General features: G+C 38.3%; 2 protein-coding genes across 2 annotated transcripts in view; one reads left to right on the forward strand and one right to left on the reverse strand.

Annotated features, from left to right (window-relative positions):
- LOC121445427 (peripheral plasma membrane protein CASK-like) overlaps positions 1-19,130 on the forward strand; it is a gene marked incomplete at its 3' end in the record, with an annotated part of 332,821 nt that overhangs the window by 174,050 nt on the left and 139,641 nt on the right. Inside the window, exon 5 of the mRNA XM_041647561.1 lies at positions 1,075-1,147. Within this exon, the coding sequence (XP_041503495.1) occupies positions 1,075-1,147 (73 nt within the window). The remainder of the gene's footprint in view (positions 1-1,074; positions 1,148-19,130) is intronic.
- Positions 11,790-12,773, reverse strand: LOC121445429 (probable G-protein coupled receptor 82). Its single transcript, XM_041647567.1, has one exon. It carries the CDS (start codon positions 12,771-12,773, stop codon positions 11,790-11,792), a length of 984 nt encoding a protein of 327 aa, XP_041503501.1.

Raw genomic sequence — 19,130 nt, forward strand, 5'->3', positions numbered from 1 at the left:
CTAATTTAAATTGTTTAGTTTTATTTTATTTAGTTTATTTTGTGAAAACACAATCAATTTTAATAAACACTGTATGATAAAGTGTTGAAATCGAGTACTTCTGTACAGTGCCTGCTTGAGATGCAAAGGGAGGGCATCTCTGTCTTGCCTTAGTTTGACTTCCCCATTCTGTACTTTATGGTGCTATAAAATGGATGTGTAGTCGGTAGAAACTACACTTCCGGTTTTCCTGGTTTAGTGATATGCAGTGTGATATAGCAAATGCTAGTGTTTTGAGTATACTTAAGGCAAGCTAAGCTTAGATTCTAATGGTTGGTAATAAGTTAGGGTGCATTTTCAGCTTCAGATGATCTCATCCAGATATAAACCCATAACTACAGGAACTTGTCATACTCTGTTACTAGTTGACCGTGTTAAAACTTTTTAAAAACATTAATTCTTCCTCTGTTCTTTACCTGTACCCAGTGGAAGCCCCTGCAGACCCCAGCTGTTTAGAAATAGCTTTGCTTTGTTCAAGAGTACCCTTAGCTAAAGCCTGATTACGTTACAAAGAGAAATCCCATATAGAGCTTCTGTAGCATCTCCTTATGGCTAAATAGACACAAGGCCGAGAGCTGCTTTGAGTGGCTGACTGAAGGCCATGACCCCTTTAGTCGGAATCATTCTGATAGCTACAAGCAGTTTCCTTCATAGCAATCCAGTTGGGCTAAAGAGAGTTAACCAAGATATTGGAGGGTTTTTATGTGTGTGTGTGTGTGTGTGTGTGTGTGTGTGTGTGTGTGTGTGTGTGTGTGTGTGTGTGTGTGTGTGTATTATTTTAGGCTTGCCTCTTTAGTGTGTTTATTGCTGTTTATTGATTATGTGGCATTCTTTTGACTTAGCTCAGAAGAACATTCTGTTTCTTGAAGGACATAGTTTGTCAACTTTTTTATTAAGTCTCACTGTCTTATTCAGTCAAATGAAAGATGTTTGTGACTAGCTGATATAAAGATGGGGATTATAAAATAGAGACATTGTATATGAACTTTCACACTGCAAGATTTTACAGTTTGGGATTTCTCTTGTTTTTTCCAGCCATTACATGAGACAGATACTGGAAGCTCTGCGCTACTGTCATGATAATAACATAATTCACAGGGATGTGAAGGTAAGTCAGTAAGTAAGGGAGAGAAAACCATTTTCGAAAAATTAACCATATGCTTAAACTTATCATTTATTTTTCTATAACTTTTCTGCAACCATATTTCTGTCTTTCAAGTAAAGCTGAAGTATTGTAAACTGAGAAAACAATAACAGGAGACAAGAATAGTGCCAAAGTAGCAGATACCACAAACCAAAAACTATTTATTAGATTAGAGCCAAGGGAGAAAGTTGCTTGGAATCAGAGTCATCTTCATGGTCTTTGCCAACTTCACCACCATTACTTTGCAGCATCATTGTTATTTGTGAGGTAGTAAAAATCAATTTCAAAAAAGAAAGGAATGCTGAAATAAGCCAGTTCATTGCCTTCTGACTTCTTAGAAGCATAGCTATCAGCACAAAATAATTAAAAACAGTACCTAAGGCTAGAAGAGACTTAGGGTAGGTTATGAATCATATCAAAGAAGATAGAACTAGTGGGCTGAAAAAAACCTCTCTTTAGAAGTCTGTATTAACATGATAAAGTATTAAAATAAAAATAGAATCAAAACTCCAATAGTATTATTAACTAGCCTGAGTATCTTGATGAACAGGGGGACTGGGTCAACTGTCACTGTGGATATCATTTTATTTTAACATTTCATGTTAAAGTGGCACATGGATGTAAGCTGAATAAAGGACAACTACTGTATTTTGATAGGACCCAAGTAGCTACCATATATCCTAAAAATAAAACATAGTTTACTTCATAACTATTGGCATATGTGGGGACTCTGTAATCCAGCCCTGTGGTGGTTTGCATGGCATTTTCAAATGTCATGCTGTAAAGCTTTGACCCTACAGTTTTCACAGCACTCTAATAGCCATCCAGTATGTACCTTATTCTTTGAGAACAAGTTACTAGAGCACAAGGAGTCCAAGATATGTAAAATATCCTTGAATTACAATGATATCAAAATAGGCAGTATTGTTCTGGTTAGGTCTTTGTTTGAAATGTGTTGTAAAGTCTAAATAGAGGGTTACCTCTAGTCAGAATGTTCCTATGACCTTCGAAAATTTTCCCATTAATCATAATGCTGATGTCACAAGTATCTTTCTTTCTCTGTTCATCTAGTTGCAGAATAAATTGGCAATAGTAAGAGTTCTCATTTGGCTTACTATTAAAAATCATAGAAACCTTTTCTTGTTGTCATTTCTGACTCATGATATTTCTGATGTTGGTTTCATGGAGTCTGCTCAGTAGACACATAGTGCCTCAGGAGCAAAAGTTTCTTATAATTGCAGGTCCCTCATGAAAGCTCCCCATGTCCTATTTGGGGAAGATCATGCTTCTTTATCCTCAGATGTCTTAAATGCCAGCAGTAAAACAGAAGGCTGCAATACTACAGCCAAGGATAGTCTTTGAGCCAGGACTGAGAAGAACTCTGCAGCTTAGGGACTTGGGTCCAGGGAGCAAGGGAATGATCAAGGAAGTGCTGAACATTGCTGCAGCCCACTGCTCTTTCCTTTCTACCTCCTGCTGCTGCTCAAGCTCACCCCCTTCTCTTCTGTTTGGTGCTGTCATGCAGCTAGTTTTGAAACACAGCAGGAAGTCACAGTTCTAGATAGAATGCACTTTGTACTCTTAGAATATCAGTGAGATTGTTATTTTTTCTTCCTGTTCCATCTTTGTATTGAGTTAATGAGAAGTCTCAGTCTCTGTCATCACTGTCACAAAACACAGAATCAGGCCCTAAAGGAGCTTGGTGGGTTTTCTCACTCATTCCTGGTACCTTCTAACACTTTTAACTACCAGAAAGTCTCTGAGATCTCTCTCTAGCCCTAGGCTATGCTTTCATGCTTAGCTGTGTTGGCCCTGGCCCATCTAACCTTCAGCATGCACAGAGGTGATTCCTTCCTTCTGGGCATATTTTTAAAGGCCTTAATCTTTGGTATATTTTAAATGGTTAAGGAAATTAGATAGAAGTTACTAGTGGAAATTCTTGTTGCTAAAAGTTGAGTACCCTCATGAGCAATTCCAAAACCATCTAATTCAATGTAAGAACAGCAAATGAAAACCAATGTAAAATGTACAAAATACCCATTAGTGCAAATTAGTTGTGCAATATCTTTTTGTTCATTCTTTTCAAATGTGGAGATCTGACATCAATACTGTCATTATGAAAATTTGACACTAAACAACCCAATAGATACATACATAATACTTTTATTTTTTTAGTCTTCAGTTATGCAGTAGAAAATTGTCTATTGCTGTGATAAAACACCATAACCAAGGCAACTCTTAAAAAAGGAAGCATTTAATTAGGAGCTTGCTTACAGTTTCAGAGGGTCAGTCCATGATCATCATGGCAGGAAGTAGACAGGCATGGTGCTGGAGCAGTAGCTAAGCTTTAGATCCTGATGCATAGGCAGCAAGCAGAGAGAGAAAAACTGGGCCTGGCATGGGCTTTAAAATCCTCAAAGCCCACCCCCAATGACACACCTCCTCCAACAAGGCCACACCACTTAATCCTTCTCAAATCATTCACCAACTAGGGACCAAGCATTCAGACATGAGCCTGTTGGGGGCAGAGCAGGTTCTAATTCAAACCACCACAAAATTAAGCAGGAAAAATTGTCAATAGAGTGTTGCAGTATGTGGTTCTTTTACATTTAATGAATACAAAAAAGTGAATATATACAGAGTAAAATTTTTCTCGTTATATATACACATATAAGACAAATATTTTACTCTCTAAAATACATACAAGAAAAAATAGTCTGGAAACTTAAAATTTGTAAAACACAGTGTTAGTTATGTAACAACATTGTGTGTGAAACTGTTTGCTCAACAATTTTATTTTGTGTGAATTCTGTCTTTGACAGAATAAATTTTTGTAAATATTATATTACAAGTTATGATTATGTGTAATACTTCTAATAATATAATCAGATTTTGATGGGTCATGGTAATTGATATAATGGGAACTAAACCAAGCAAAGCATGAAAGTAGTTATATTTGACTTCATTTTCTAGTTTAGCATCTGTTTACATATTCCATAAATATCTGATTCACATGAAGTGCAAGCCCTGAAAGTATGACGGTGTCAGAGAAGAGACTAAGGGACTCATCTTATTACATACTGCTGGAGTCTGACCACATGTCAACACTAAGTGACTTTGAACAACAGCTGACATCATTGCTCCCTGTACAGTTTGGTTAGAGATAGACTGGAACTGGTCACCTCTGTCACCCAGACTTGGCCAAGGTCATGGGGCCAGCGCACAGAGGCCTCAGTCAGTCTGCTGACATCTCAGCTCAGGTAACCAGAACTAGAGAGCTGACTAGGTCTTCTTCCTTCTCTCATAGCCAACACTTCCTGCACTCTTTTCATGTGGCCCTATCTCCAGAAGGACAGTGGCTCACTTCTTCAAAGGAATGGAAGTTGCCAGGCCTGTAGATGCCTAGATCCCAATTCCGTCTCCGTGTTGCACCTTTAGCATTTGATTGAATTATAAAAGTTCATGGAATTAGTATGAGTTCCAGGGAAAGAAATATAATTGTCTTTAGTGGGGTCTGTTTTGTTTGTTTGTCTTGGTTTCTTTGGTTTGGTTTGGTTAGGTTTTGGGTTTTAGAGACAGGGTCTAATGATTGCTCTAACTGGTCTTGAACTTGCTGTGTAGTTGAGGTTGGCTTCCTGACTACTACCTTAAGTGCTGATATTACAGAAATGTAATCCCATCATGTCTAGTTAGCCACATCTTTTTTATTTTTTGAAGTATACAAGAGTAAAAGAAGTTTTGGTGTGTGATCTTTATAGACAGGCAAACCAATTTTTAGAGAGGTGGTAAGTATCATTAAGAGACAGCATCAGATGGTTTCCTGAAGACAGTCTTGAATGAAAGGGTAGTTGTATGAGGACAAGGGAATATTTCACAGAGAAGGAACAGTGTGTGCAAAGGCCTGAAAGTAGTTTTATACTGGGTTATATTAAATTAGTTTCTTTTTCTGAGGAACATGCCATGTAATTTTTAGGAAGCACTTGAAAACCTACTAAAGAAGGAAATAGAGAAGTAATTCTCAGACTGCAAATTAAGAAATCACTAGGCAAAAGCCCCATATTTCAGATGTCAGGGAGACTCAGCAGAGGACTTGCAGTGTGTTGGCCTCTATACTCAGGTACCATTATGTTGATGGTGCCTGAAATATGGGCATTTTGTATGAGTGAATGAATAGTCAGTTTACTTCGTTGACATTGTTGAATTGGGTATATTTTCTTAAGATATTCATTCAAGGGATACTTTTCAAGCACCTACTGTCCTAGAACCTGGCGCTACACCAGTGTACAAGACAGTCACAGCCCTCGTGGGACTGCCATTATAATACAGGGAGATAGATAGCAAGTCATTGTGCTGCAAGAAGTAAACTGGCAGTTCAGAAACTGAGAGGCACTCAGGAGACAGAAGCAGGCAGATCTCTGTGAGTTTGAAGCCAGCCAGATCTATAGAGTGAGTTCCAGGACAGCCAGGGCTATGCAGAGAAACCCTGCCTCAGAGAGGGAGAGGGAAAGAGAGAGAGAAAAACAGAGAGGAGAGGGAGGGGATAAGAGGAAGAGGGGGATGCAGGAGAAGGAGCTACAGGCTTAAATAAAGTTGTCAAAGCAGACACATTGAGATGTCATGGCACCCAAGCAGAGACTTGAAGAAACTAGAGGAAATATGCTGAGCCGATACCTAAGAGTAAAGGCACGAACACAAGTGTCCTGCTTGGACAAGCAGCATGGAAGTCACTAAGGCCCAGGCAGAGTGATCAAAAATCAGAATAGAGACTGGATTTGATTGTGCTCAGCTCAGAGCAGAGTAGGAGCATTGCAAGTGGCCAAAAAGAAAAGAAAATACAAAGAGCACTTAGATTGCAGCTGTGCTTTGAAGGTTGTATCAAGAGAATTTCCTAATACTTTAGTAACTTACCTAAACTTAGTGAGATTCAAGTGCTTGTTCTAGTGGGTGATCCTGGTTGCTTGTCTTTGTTAGATCTCAGGACATCCATATAGCCAGAAAGCCTTCAGCTGTGCCCTCTCGCATGCAATGCCAATATATTTCACACAACTAATAATTTCAATTTCCACTTGGTTTATTATGTTATTATTTTATTATTTTTACCACTAAAGCAGCCTATGCAGGATTTTTTTTGCATCCAAGTCAGTGGTGTGTGTGTGTGTGTGTGTGTGTGTGTGTGTGTGTGTGTGTGTGTGTGTGTGTAGGTGTATATTTTGATTTCTACAGTTAAAATGTTTTGTTTGTTTACATCCTTTTTAGTAAATGAAGCCAATAAAGGCCACGGCAATACTTTATTTACATGAGAGAACTTTAGACACACTCTTTCTCTCTCCCTCCCTCCCTCCCTCCCTCCCTTCCTCCCTCCCTTCTTCTCCCTCACCTCCCCTCCTCCCCTCCCTCCCCCTTTCCTTTCTCCTTCCTCATCCCTGCCTTACCTGATTATCTAAAAGCAGTAGATTTTATATTGATTAATCATACTTTTTCCTCTCCTTAGTGAGTGTTTCCTTTGGAAATCATAATTAAGTTGAAAAGAAGTGTTTTGGTTAGATTTGAGCATATAGTACCACATAACCATAGTGGAAGCTGCTTGCTTTGGAGAAGCAGTTTCTCAAGAAGTTGTATTTTTAATTTTTTTTTTTTAAATTTAAGAAGCCATGTCATGATAATGAAGGATATCCCAGCAGTCATACTAGTAAGACTGGGAATTTCACACTTAGTGTGGGAAGCTGTCTAGGATATTGTAGTATGCTTAAGCAGTACTCTGGCCTTTGTTCATTAAAGACCAGTAACATCTCCAGCCCTCCAGGTTGCGGCAACCAGAGATGTCTCCTGAGGAATAAAACTGCCCCCTGTTAAGACCCATTGTTGTAATATTATATTGCTTGTTGTTTGCCTCCTTGTGGGCACTGAAGCTTGCATGTTCTGTTTTTTTCTCTTGCCATCTTCTTCCCTTTAATTCTTTATCTTGTGAAAGGTCAGGGAAATTTCCATTGTGATTCAGTGATATTGCGCCCCCCCCCCTTAGTCTTCTTATCCCTAAATTCAAAATACTTTGGAGGAAAATCAGACCATCGTCAAGGTCAGTGCAGTTCCTGGCTCCTTGGTTGACTCTGGGAGAGCTGGCCCGCTTCTCTCAGCTCCCCTGAATCCCAAAGCATTGCCTGGGTTTGCAGAGACTTGGCACTTCTCAGCCCTCTGTGTCTCTCACTCTGGTGCAGCTTCAGGAATTGAAGTCGAAGAAAAGCAGCTGTCGAGCATGCAGACTGCTTGCCAAGCACAACCACTCTCCATTCTGAGCAGGGCCTGGCCCAGGAGGTTTGGGAGCTCGGTTTTTAGTTCTCAAAACTGCTAGCCTCAGTTGCACATACACTCAGCCTCCTGCCTCCGTCTTTCTGCCTGTGCTTCCTCGGTGGTTTCCTTTGCAGCCTGTGTCAGCACGTCTGACTGCTCTTTGGTCCCCTTCTGCTCTCAGTTCTCCTTTCACCTGCTGAGTGCCTGACTTTATTAGAAATGTACGTTCTTCACATTTACAATAACCAGGACTTGCCATAGCAGTGCTGACTTCTTGAAATATCCCTTCCTCTTGTGCTCACTCGCTAACATTTCCTTTACATCAGCTACCACAACTCCAAAAGCCCCCATATTGTATTCTCTTTTAAAGAATCGATTTTTATTCAAACCAGTTTACTTTTTTAAATTGAATATAGATTGTTTTCATACAATATATTCTGATTACAGTTTCCCCTCTCCCAACTCCTCCCAGTTCCTCCCCACCTCCCCTCCCATAACATCCACTCCCTTTCTGTCTTTATTGTAAGAAGCATACTGATAATTAGTACTTGAGCATTACTCTTTTTTCATTTTTTTATTGATTTTTTAGTGAGCTCTACATTTTTCTCTGCTCTCCTTCCTGCCTCTTCCCTCCCCTTCAACCCCCCCCCCCCCCCCCGCAAGGTCCCCGTGATGAGCATTAGTCTTATAAGGTCCTTGGGCATCTTGTACACATTTCATTGGATTATAAGCTCCTAATCATTGGGATTTGAAAAAAGTCCCACAGGTCTTTAAAGTATGAATATTTCTTTTGCTTATTAGAAGTAGCTTCTTCCATTACTCCTTACCTGAGCCCAGGGAGTCATGTGTCATATAGCCAGTCAGGTTTTAACACTAATTATAAAACTTTTCTATCTGCAGTAACTTTTTGAAACGGTATCAGTGGGGTAGGGGTATCACATGGCAATCCCAGCTTTAGGCTATATGACCGAAATGCTCAGCAAATTACCAGTGTTCCCTCTGTGGTTTGCCAGCAAACTTTCCTTTCACCCACTTATCCAGCGTAGCTCCCATCCTGACAGACTGTAAGATCAGGAAGTCCTCACCAAATCAGAACCATGTTCCATCTTCCTCTCCTACCCAGAAAGGACTGACTTGTTTCAGATTAAATAGTGCATCCTGAATTCTGTTTGTCCAGACTTAATGCTTTGAATTGCTGCTTTATAATTTCACGGTTGCCTTAAGGGAACTATATGAGGAGGGAAGGAGAGGGAAATTGTGCCTGCTTTCTATAGTTAAAATATTGGTTAAGATTTCTAAAGTACAAATGTTAAAATTAGGGTAGATTTAGAAAGTGATACTTTATATAAAATATTTTTCTATGATATTAAATAACCAATTCTTCAGTTTCTGAGGAAAAAATCAGCACAATAGTTACCTGTTTAGGAAATCATGTGAAGGCTAATGTGTGGAGAATAAAGTCAACATTTAATTTAATACAGCTTCCGTTTTCTATCAAAATGAGCAATTTGACGAGAAACTACGTACCTCTTAGCATGTCAGTTTTAAATATAAGTAATTCTACTTTGGTAATATCATTTATTTTTAACATAGTGCATAGAGCTGTAAAGCGACTTTTTAAAAAAACAAGGTCTCACTATATAGCCGTAGATGGTCTGAAACTCACAGAGATCTGCCCTGTCTCTGCCTCCCAAGTGCTGGGATTAAAGGACCATCATACTTAGCCTATAAAGTGATTTTTCAAATTATTTTATGCATTTGGGTGTCTTGCCTGCATTTATGTCTGTGTACCATGTAAATTTGGTGTCCTTGGAGGGCATTGGGTTTCCTGGAACTAGAGTTATAGTCATGAGCCACAGTGTGTGTGCTGGGAATCAAACTTGGGTCCTCTGGAAGAGTAGCCAGTACTCTTAACAGATGAGTCATTTCTCCAGCCCTGGGAAGTGATTTTTAAATAATGACTTTTTAAAGTTTTATATATGTTTTAAACTCTTACTGCAGTGAGTTAATAATGTGATATAGTTTCCATAAAAATTATGATCATTTCAGTTGCTCTTAGTCTAATGAGTTTGGGGTTTAAAACTCATGTAAGGATAATGTGTTGTGCCTGTGGAGACATCTGAGCATCTCAGGCAGTCTCCCAATGAATTTTGAGTTACTCTGTGATTTGCATATCTACTACATGAGATACCTCAGTTTTCAACCTGCACACACGGAAGTCACCAGGAATTTCCAATTCTTCTTTGTCTCTGCAAGTTACTGAACCAAAAATTCAATCAGTACTATGAAAGAATGGGTACACAGGCTGGGGAGATAAGTCAGTTGGTGAAGTGCTTGCCACACAAGCATAAGGCCTTGAGTTCAGTCCCCAGAACCCAAATAAAAAGATAGGTTTAGTGACACATAATCCCAGTGTTGGGGAGACAGGCACATCCCTGGCACTTGCTGGCCAGCCAGCCTCAGGTAATCTGCAAGCCCCAGGTCCCAGCGAGAGACCCTCTCTCAAAATTAACATGGCTGACTACTTCTGAGGAATAAGACCTGAAGATAACAGTTGCCACACCCAAGCACATGCCCCAACACACACATACTCACAAACACATACACAGACTAGATATACACTGTTAATACCTGATGCCAGAATGTGTTAGAACTTTGGATATTTTCATCTCCCAGTTAAAGAATGAAATAAAAACAACAGGAACTTACTGGGTATATTTCTGTATTGGGTTTTGATAAAAATTACACAAAATGTCTAGTAATTTGAGCACATAGCTCTTAGAAAATCTGTCCTACACTTCTAGTTCAGGAACAAAACCTGCCTTGAAATTAAAGATTTGTAGTATCACATGAACTTAATGTAAACTTATGTTAACACCGAAGTGATTCCCATGTGGATGAGAGGAAAATGAGTCTTTAAGCAGTGTCTAACAGGGGTAAGATTTTACTCAACTCTTTTCTTTGGTTTCTTTGTGAGAAAACAATGGAAGTAGAAAAAGAAGATAGATTATAGCTCCAGTGGAGTTTAGGATAATTTGGGGAACACAGTTTTTATTTTTGCTTTTTAATCATAATGTATATAATACAGAATATAATTACTATTTTTCTTACTGGCTGATTACATGGAAGAAATGGTCACTAAGAAATAATTACTTCTTAAATATACTTAAATATACTGGAGAAATTGAGATGACCTCTTAACTACACATCTGGATTTTCTCATCAGTAGTACATTAACATGCTTATTATCGTAATTATTAAAATTCTACTCATGAAGCATATACACGAGGACCTAACATACAGCAAGTACTGACTAGCTGCTAGCTCACAATAGTAACAATATCTAATTTAATAGTAATGATATGAATCAGATCATATTTTCTGTTCCACAATTAAAGAAATTAACATGTAAAGAGAGTAAGTCATTTGCCGAAGATTGTCCAGCTAAGTAAGAGATGGGGCCAGTACTGAACCCAGATAATTTAAATCCTCAGGCTAATCTTTTATATGACAAGATTACACTTCTTTACCATTCATTCATTTAGTTTACAAAAATTAATTGAACATAACTATATGGCAGGTACTGTCATTAATTAATAATTAATAACATTATTTATATTGGAAATATATGAAAATAGCATGAAGATTGGCATATAATTATATATTATATTGCTTTTTATTTTGACAAGGTATAATTCAAATGCTTAAGCATATTTGTAAGTGAAATCTGTTTATTAAATATTGGAATCATGGAATGTTGGCTTTCACAGTAAAACGAGCCAGGTAATACTAAATTGACTTTGCGATGCACTATTCATACAGTTAGATAGGATGTAAATGAAGATATTTTTTACTGGTTGACTTTTTCAGTGCTTCCGTTTCTAATTCTCTTTTTAAAGTTATCAACAAAATAAAATTTAACCATAGATGGGTTAATGTGTTAGGTTAGAAAGGAGGCAAACCCATAAACCTTTTGCTTCTTTATCCTTCAAATCATAAAATATTGTGTATTGGACAGAAGATCCACAGTTGACTGAAAACAGGAAAAAGTTTGTTTGATTTCATATACAGTAGAATCGTTTTGATGTACTCAACTTGCTCTGAAAGTCTCTGCCATCTCAACTTTCAATATAAGTAGAACTCTAAGTCCAATTTTATGCCTATATTTGTTTATAAAACTAAAAACAAATTCCTTGGTGCCCATTGTCAGCCAAGCTGTGACATGTTCATCATTTAATTTAATGTCACTAATAGAGTCACATAAATACTTTTCTCTTTTGTGGTGGTTTCCATGCAAAAGTCAACCATATGCGATGAATTAAGATTTTGTAAAGACGTTATATAGTGTCTTCTTGAATGTTTTATCTAATAAAAGAAATATAATGGGATCTGTACTACTTCTGGCTGATGCAAGACAAGTGAGGATATTTTTTGCTTCTATTAAATAATTCAGCTGCTGACAGTCTCCTCTCTTGTGCAGAACATAAAAAATGGGTTTAAAAATACTATATGGAAGAAAGCAAACAACTAAGAGGACTTGAATGATCAAAAGATGTTTTTTCACAGATCTGTAGGTCAGATCTCTCTCTGTAAAGGAGGTACAGGTCCTTACTCTTCTCAGATGGCTGACGAAAGAATAATATGATGTCACTACTACTAAAAATGAGAATCCAATAAATGTGGTTCCAATGAGACCCGCAGTCTGAGAGATGCTGGCTCCCAGTTCCATCTGCCGATTGTAGCACTGCCCTTCTCCTCCTTCTGTAGCCTCTACAACTGAGTAGTATAGGATAATGGGAATAATTATGACCAGCACAACTCCCCATATATAAGTACACATTTTTCTGGCAAAGTTGGGCTGGCGAAATCTTTTTAGTAAGTGACCATAGAACATTCTCTCGTAGCATGAGGTGGCCTCTTGCAAGGATTCCTTTTTCATTAAGGTGGCATAGCGGCTTATGGCAATCCAGCTTAAAATTAAGAGGCTGACAAACATGCTTACATGCATAGATAGGGTTCCCAAAAAATTGACCAGTCTGCATTGTACAGATTGATATTTCCAATAGAAACCCTTCAAGAAATAGGTACCCATGAAAGGCATGGCTGTGCACACAAGTAAGTTTGCAGTCACAAGGTTTGTCAGGTAGACATGTGTTGATGTTTTCTTACCTATTTTTGTTAAAAATACCCATTGAGCAAGTGAGTTTCCAAAGAGACCAACAACACACAAAAACATGTAAGTGATGGGTAAAGCTGTGGTAGAAACCATGGAGGGCTGGATGCATGTCGAGTTGTTACTCATTTATACCAGATTTTCTTGAATTTTGTCACAGGAGCTAGAACAGAATTACATATACTTAATATTAAAACTCTATATGGTATTTAAGTTATGTCTCTGTTTTTAAGCTTTTGGATAAAAATAGCAAAATGTATTGGATGGAGCTAGAAAATGCAGATGGTTGGTATTTTACCTTTTCTAGTTGTCACAGTGGGCCAGTTGAAATAAAAGCAACAGTATTTAAAGTGATGGGTAATGCCTTCGTCTAAAAACAAAAAACAAATTTTGATACAAATAGTTAAAAATGCCTGAGATTTATCGTTTCTAGGTTAGAGGAATTTAGTCCTTAGATTATAAAGCAATATGTAAATCATGATAGCTTTTGCATAGAAATCGAAATGCACATATAAATTAATACATGTTGATCAGAGGGCAGTGCTAGAAATGTAGTCACATTAGCAGACATGTAAAACTCATCACTTTATATGATAACTTAAAAATTAATGAATAGTTTTTATGTTATAGCTCGTATTTTTCAAAGTAAATAAAAGCTAGTTTTTAATTACAACATTGATTATATGTAGTTTCCGAGTATATTTATGGCTAGATTAAAACACTTTTCTATAGTACTATTAGAAGGGTCATTTTCATAATTCAGAAGTAAACCCAAAATTCCAAATGAACAAAACTCAGACAAGGTCCTGAATTAAACAGCAAGAAAACATTAAGACCAAGGTCTCCAGAACCCGTGGTCATTACGAGGTCATCAGTAATCTCTCATGCCAAATAGTACTAAATTCTTATATTTCAGTAAATTAAATTCTGTGTCAAAACTATACTTGGTATGCTTGGTAGCTAGATACCCTAATGTGTCCTCCTCTGTAATCTAGTATCTGTGTTTCGTAGAATTTGTTTGTTTATTTAGAGGACATAGTGTTTTTAATCCAGTGTAAATGCATCTGTGGTTTTTACTTTTTAAAAACGTTTATTTTATATGCATGGGTGTTTTACGTGCATGTATGTTCATGCACCAGGTGTATGCAATGCCTGCAGAGGCCCAAAAAGAATGTGGGCTCCCCTGGGGCTGGAGTTATAGTAGATATGGTTGTGAACTACTGTGGCTACTGAGACTCACTCGAACTTGGGTTCTCTGGAAGAGCAACTAGTGCTCTTGTTACTAAGTCATCTCTCCAGCCCTGGTTTTTACTTTTTTGTTTTGTTTTTCAAGGCAGAGTTTTTCTGTGTAACCTTGACTGTCTCAGAACAACTGTAGACCAGGTTGACCTTGAATTTATAAAGATCCACCTGCCTCTGCCTCCCTAGTTCTGGGATTAAAGGTGTGCACCACTACTACAGACCAGTTGGTTTTTACTTTTTTATATCTTATTTTTAAATCTTTCTTGCTGCAGAGGTATATGAGAGAAACTGAGGGATCATATACAAACATTTATTTTTTTCTTTAATTTTTTCAGGTGAGAGTAACAGAAAAGTTACTGGGTTCTAGTCAAATAAGAATCATGATTTCTGTCTCCTAAAGTTGCAATTATCAAAGCGGTTTTTCCTTTTAAGGAATGTGCTTTTTCTTTAGAATGAACCATTTCTCTGTCTTCACCATTAACTTGTGGTCGCTGTACTCTGCTCTTTTGGAACATACAGCAGGGTCTCTTTTTTTAATCCCCTTCACTCTTTTGATGATAAACATGAAAAGATTTTCTCATCCTCTGACCTCTGCCTCTTGGTATTATTGTATTCTCTATCCCTCTTCAGAATCGTGGTCTTATTATTTTCTATATCTTAGATTACTTTAGAATTCTATGCCAGATTTTATAAAAATGAGGATTATTTCCTAATACATTATCATTCTTGAAAGACTTAAAGACTGTGCAGTTTGTCTGCATTCAAATTCTGAGACCCTGAATTAAGGTGTATCACTGTCTTCATTTTATTTTTTTACAGTTTTTACTTAGAAATTGTCTTTGCAGCTGTTGAACTGCAATGTGCTGCAGTTAGAGTCTTCAGATGCAAACCTAATCTGTAACATTGCTGATTTCAAAATCAGACAAATAGAGATTTATGTGAACCAGTTCATTTAGTAAGTAAAATCCTTCTGTTCAAAGGATAATTTGATTGTTCAGAAGGCCCAAAGCTTCTTTCAAGGGATGAAGCGTCTTATATGAAAAGCAGTAGCTCCTGCTGCAGAGACAATGCACTGCATGCTAAAAAGCAGCAGAGGCAATGGCGCCATCATGAATATCCTTAGCAAATATTCCCTAACGAAAGGAGGGCAAGAGACTATCAAGAAGGATCAATGATGTTGAGTCTCTACAGAAACAAATAACACTTTCCCAAATATGTGTCCCCTTGAGTAATAGCTTTGGATTCTAAACCTACTGGAAATAAACAGTTTGTAAAATTTGTAAAATACCACTAAACTTGAGAAGTCAAATAAAAGTGAGCACTTACAGAATTGCTTCCAAGAAAATGTCTGCAAGTGTGCATCCCTCGACAGAGTGTCTGTCTACACGCTGGATCTCTGCTAATGTGACAAGTAGGTGATGTCTACAACTCTAGCAGGTATACTCATGGCTAGCTAGACACTTACTCTGCTGACTACCTCACTTAATGATAAGAGTTCACAGTTCAAACAGTTGACTCCTTTCAGACAGTTACAGTTAATCGTTAAGCTAAAACTGAACAGAGAGACCCGCCCTTACCTGTATAAGAAGCTTATACTGACTAATATTGTACTGTTCAGGCTAGTGATCCAAATTTCAGACTCACAATTCTCCGATCTTCACTCTTCCAGTATCCTTAACCAGTATGAATAGTCTTGCCTGACAGCAACTACAATGGGGAGGAAAAGGAAATTAGGGTATTGAAGAAATTCAATAGTTATGGAAAATGTAGCAACTACCTCTTCCCTCAAAAAAACAAAACAAAAAAAAACATTGCTTATTTCTCTATTTCTTTAGCGGGAGGAAGTTAGTGGGCAATCTACCTATAAACATATTTAGTATACTTCCTTATGCTTATTTTCTGAAGTAGTTAGCTTTACTATTGTGATTGGCTGAACTTACATTTAAAGATTAATCCCACATAGCTAATTATTTTTCTGTGAGCATAACAGAAGGAACTGCTCTCCAGTAACTCAATAAAATACCGATATAAATTTGTCTTTAAGCTTAATTCCAAAATTGTCTGCGGATTGCTTCTTTACAATCCATCTTTTCCAAGAGTAGAGGAAAACAAAACGTCAAGTTTTCTTAGTTTTGACAGCTCAATCAAATCAAGCATCACTCTGCTGGATTAAAGCCTCATGGTCATCAATGATCTTGAGGCTGTTTTGAGGTTGAAAAGGCTGATGCCCAGAGATGCTCACTGTGTACACAGACTACACCCAGGGACAGGAACCCAGTTTGGTTCTTAAAACCAACTCTTTCTCCACTTCGAATTGGAATGTGCTACCTTCATTTGGAGTTGAAGTAGTAGTGAGTACATCAGAGCATTTGATGATGGATTTGGGGATCCTTGGAAGTAGCAAATGTGTTTCAGAACAAGTTAATAGTCATAACAAACTATGAAATTAAGCTTACACATATGGTTGTTTAGTCAATATGTGAGAGGCCCACTAAGTGAAGGGTAAATGCACATAGCAGAGCTATGTCTAAGAGCTATGTACATTCAGCAGTGCACCACTGAGCTACCTACATCCCTAGCCCAGTTTTGCTGCTTCTTGTTTCCAGACCCAGTTCCACCCCATCTGCTTACCATTCATCCAGTATGCAGAAGTTGAAAAAATCAGGTTTATTCCAAGATTGATCCGAGAAGCTGGAGAGGGCTATCATTAGCAATGGTCTACATTAGAGAACTGAGTTACAAGAAAGGGCTTTTATAGGGAGGGAAAGTCTGGTTTGTGTAGTGGTACAATGGGCAGGAAGCTCTGTGCCCGTTTCCCTTCCCCTTCTGGCAAACTTAACCTTCTAGGGCTAGTTACAAACATACTAGTTTTCTACAAGTTAACCTTCACAGTGATTTGTATGCTTTATGTTGATTGATGCAGAGAATTAAAAGAACAAGGAGGGCTACACATTCTGATGTTATCTGAAAGTCACCAGAAGTTTGGGATCTATAAATCTATAAATTGCTTGGCAATTACCATCTTCAACATTTTGCTATACTTTGCTTCAGCATTTAGAGTAAGAAAAGGCAGAAGAGGCAAAGGTAACTGCCAGCAAGGGAAGGAGGGATGAGCACATAGCTTTCTCCTCATTGTCCCACTGCAAAGCCAGCCCCTCCCTGCCTTTATAAAAGCTGTTTCTCTTTTTGGCAGTAATGGGGATAGAACTCAGGGACTTTTGCATATCCAGCAAGCCCCTTGAATTCCCCAAGATGGACAACACTTAAAAAGTGGCCATTGTTACATTCTTGACTGCTTTGTATTCTTGTGTTCTGTATTTTTCTTGAAGAGTGCAGTTCACGCGGATATTTATTGGAGTTTCTGCCACGGTTCTAGTGACATGTGGAGGTCAAGGAAATAGAATGGCTAACCACAAACTGGAGTTTCTTAAAATTCAGTGAAGATGTGCTGTGTTATACAGACTTCACATGCTCTGTGAAGTAGAAAATGGAAGAAACAGTAAATCAAAATGGTTCCAGAAAAACCTTGTGAAAGTAACTGAAAGGGGAGAACAGAGACTGTGTGAGGAGTAGTGGTGGGAACGAGGCTCAGAGGAGTAGCAGGCACCTGACGTGACACTACTAGTAAAATGATGGAAAATTTCTAAGAAGTAGAAAATATTTCCAGTAGTAGAAAAAAATTAACATCAGGTGATAATAATAACACTAGCAAAAATGTTACTTCTCAGGGAGACAGTTCAAGAATATTAAGCCAAGTTGTAAGTTCTCTAGGAAATAAAAAGTGTTCCTTTGTTACAAGGAGGTTTTTTTTAATTTGTTGTTGTTGTTGTTGTTTTGGTTCTTTGTGTTCCCCATCATCCACCTCTTCATAGTTCTGCTTTATTTGTCCACATGTAAATGTTCTTATGTGATTACTGCTTCTAGCATCTGACCAAACAAAGTGTTCTGCTCTCATCCTTATGATCTGCCTCTTGGAAATGTTATCTTCCCCAAGTTTAAGTTCTACCTTGAGCTAAATTTTCTTTATGCATGTATCAGGTGCAGTTTTTAAATCTGGCTTCAGAATTCCTTTAGAGTACTTCAGTAAGAGTGGTCCAGAAAGTGGCCATGTTCTCATTCATTTTGCAACCCATGGTGAGCTGTGACTATGTGATTGGGGAGCAGGAAGGTGCTCAAGGTCACACGTACCAGTATCCATCAAAGGCAAAAGCCAGAGGACGTGAGATAACTTAGTCATACTTGAACTTAGGTGTTTCAAATGGGAAGTTATTTTTGCCTCTTCTTGTTAGTATCTAATCTGGCTGTAACTGGCCTTTTAAATTGTCCATCTGACCAATCAGAAGCTCAGGGCATTAAGAGGGAAACTGATATACAAGACAAGAACACGTCTTATTTCGTACACATTTAGAACATTACATACTAAAGATCATGAGTTCTCTCAAAGAAGGCCGTGCTAGTAAGCATTGTTCTGTTCAGTGCTTACCCAAGGCAGTTAGCTCTAGAAGTGAAGTGCAATCTTGTTACTCAAAGATGTGGTTTGTTCAAGCTCACTCAACCTTCTGTTCTCTTCAGGATGTGGTGTCTGGCCACAGCCCTGTTTCCAGTTCTACTGCTCTCAGGCCTTCATGTCTACTACAAGAAGCAGTAATCATGGGAGACACATCTGTACCTAGAGTTCAAGCCCCTTCTCCCGTAGCTCTAACAGAGTAGACTACCCATCCTAATATGCCAATTCAAGAAACAAATGAAAAATTGCAAAGAGCAGGAAAAGGAGAGTTAATCACATGCACACATCGAAAATAGAAACAAAACAATGAGGGCTGATGAGACGCCAAGGACAATGGCACGGGGTTTTGATCCTACTTAATGTGCTGGCTTTGTGGGAGCCTAGCCAGTTTGGATGTTCACCTTCCTAGATATGGACGGAGGGGGGAGGACCTAGGACTTACCACAGGGCAGGGAACCCGGACTGCTCTGTGGACTGGAGAGGGAGGAGGAGAGGAGTGGGGTGAGGGGGAGAAGGGTGGGAGGAGGGGGAGAAGGGTTGGAGGAGGGGGAGGGAAATGGGAGGCTGGGAGGAGGTGGAAACTTGTTTGTTTTTTTTATTTTTATTTTTTTCTCCTTTTCTCAATAAAAAAAGAAAAGAAAAGAAAATAGAAACAGATAAGTGTCTAGTGGCCCCAGGCCCCTCTGCAGGTTACTTACATCAGCTATGGGTTTTATTTTATTTTATTTTTTTGGTTT

Source organism: Microtus oregoni, unplaced genomic scaffold (genome assembly GCF_018167655.1).
Source record: "Microtus oregoni isolate MIOR12 unplaced genomic scaffold, Mior012 000189F_ref0000355, whole genome shotgun sequence".
In the NCBI taxonomy this organism is placed as follows: domain Eukaryota; kingdom Metazoa; phylum Chordata; class Mammalia; order Rodentia; family Cricetidae; genus Microtus; species Microtus oregoni.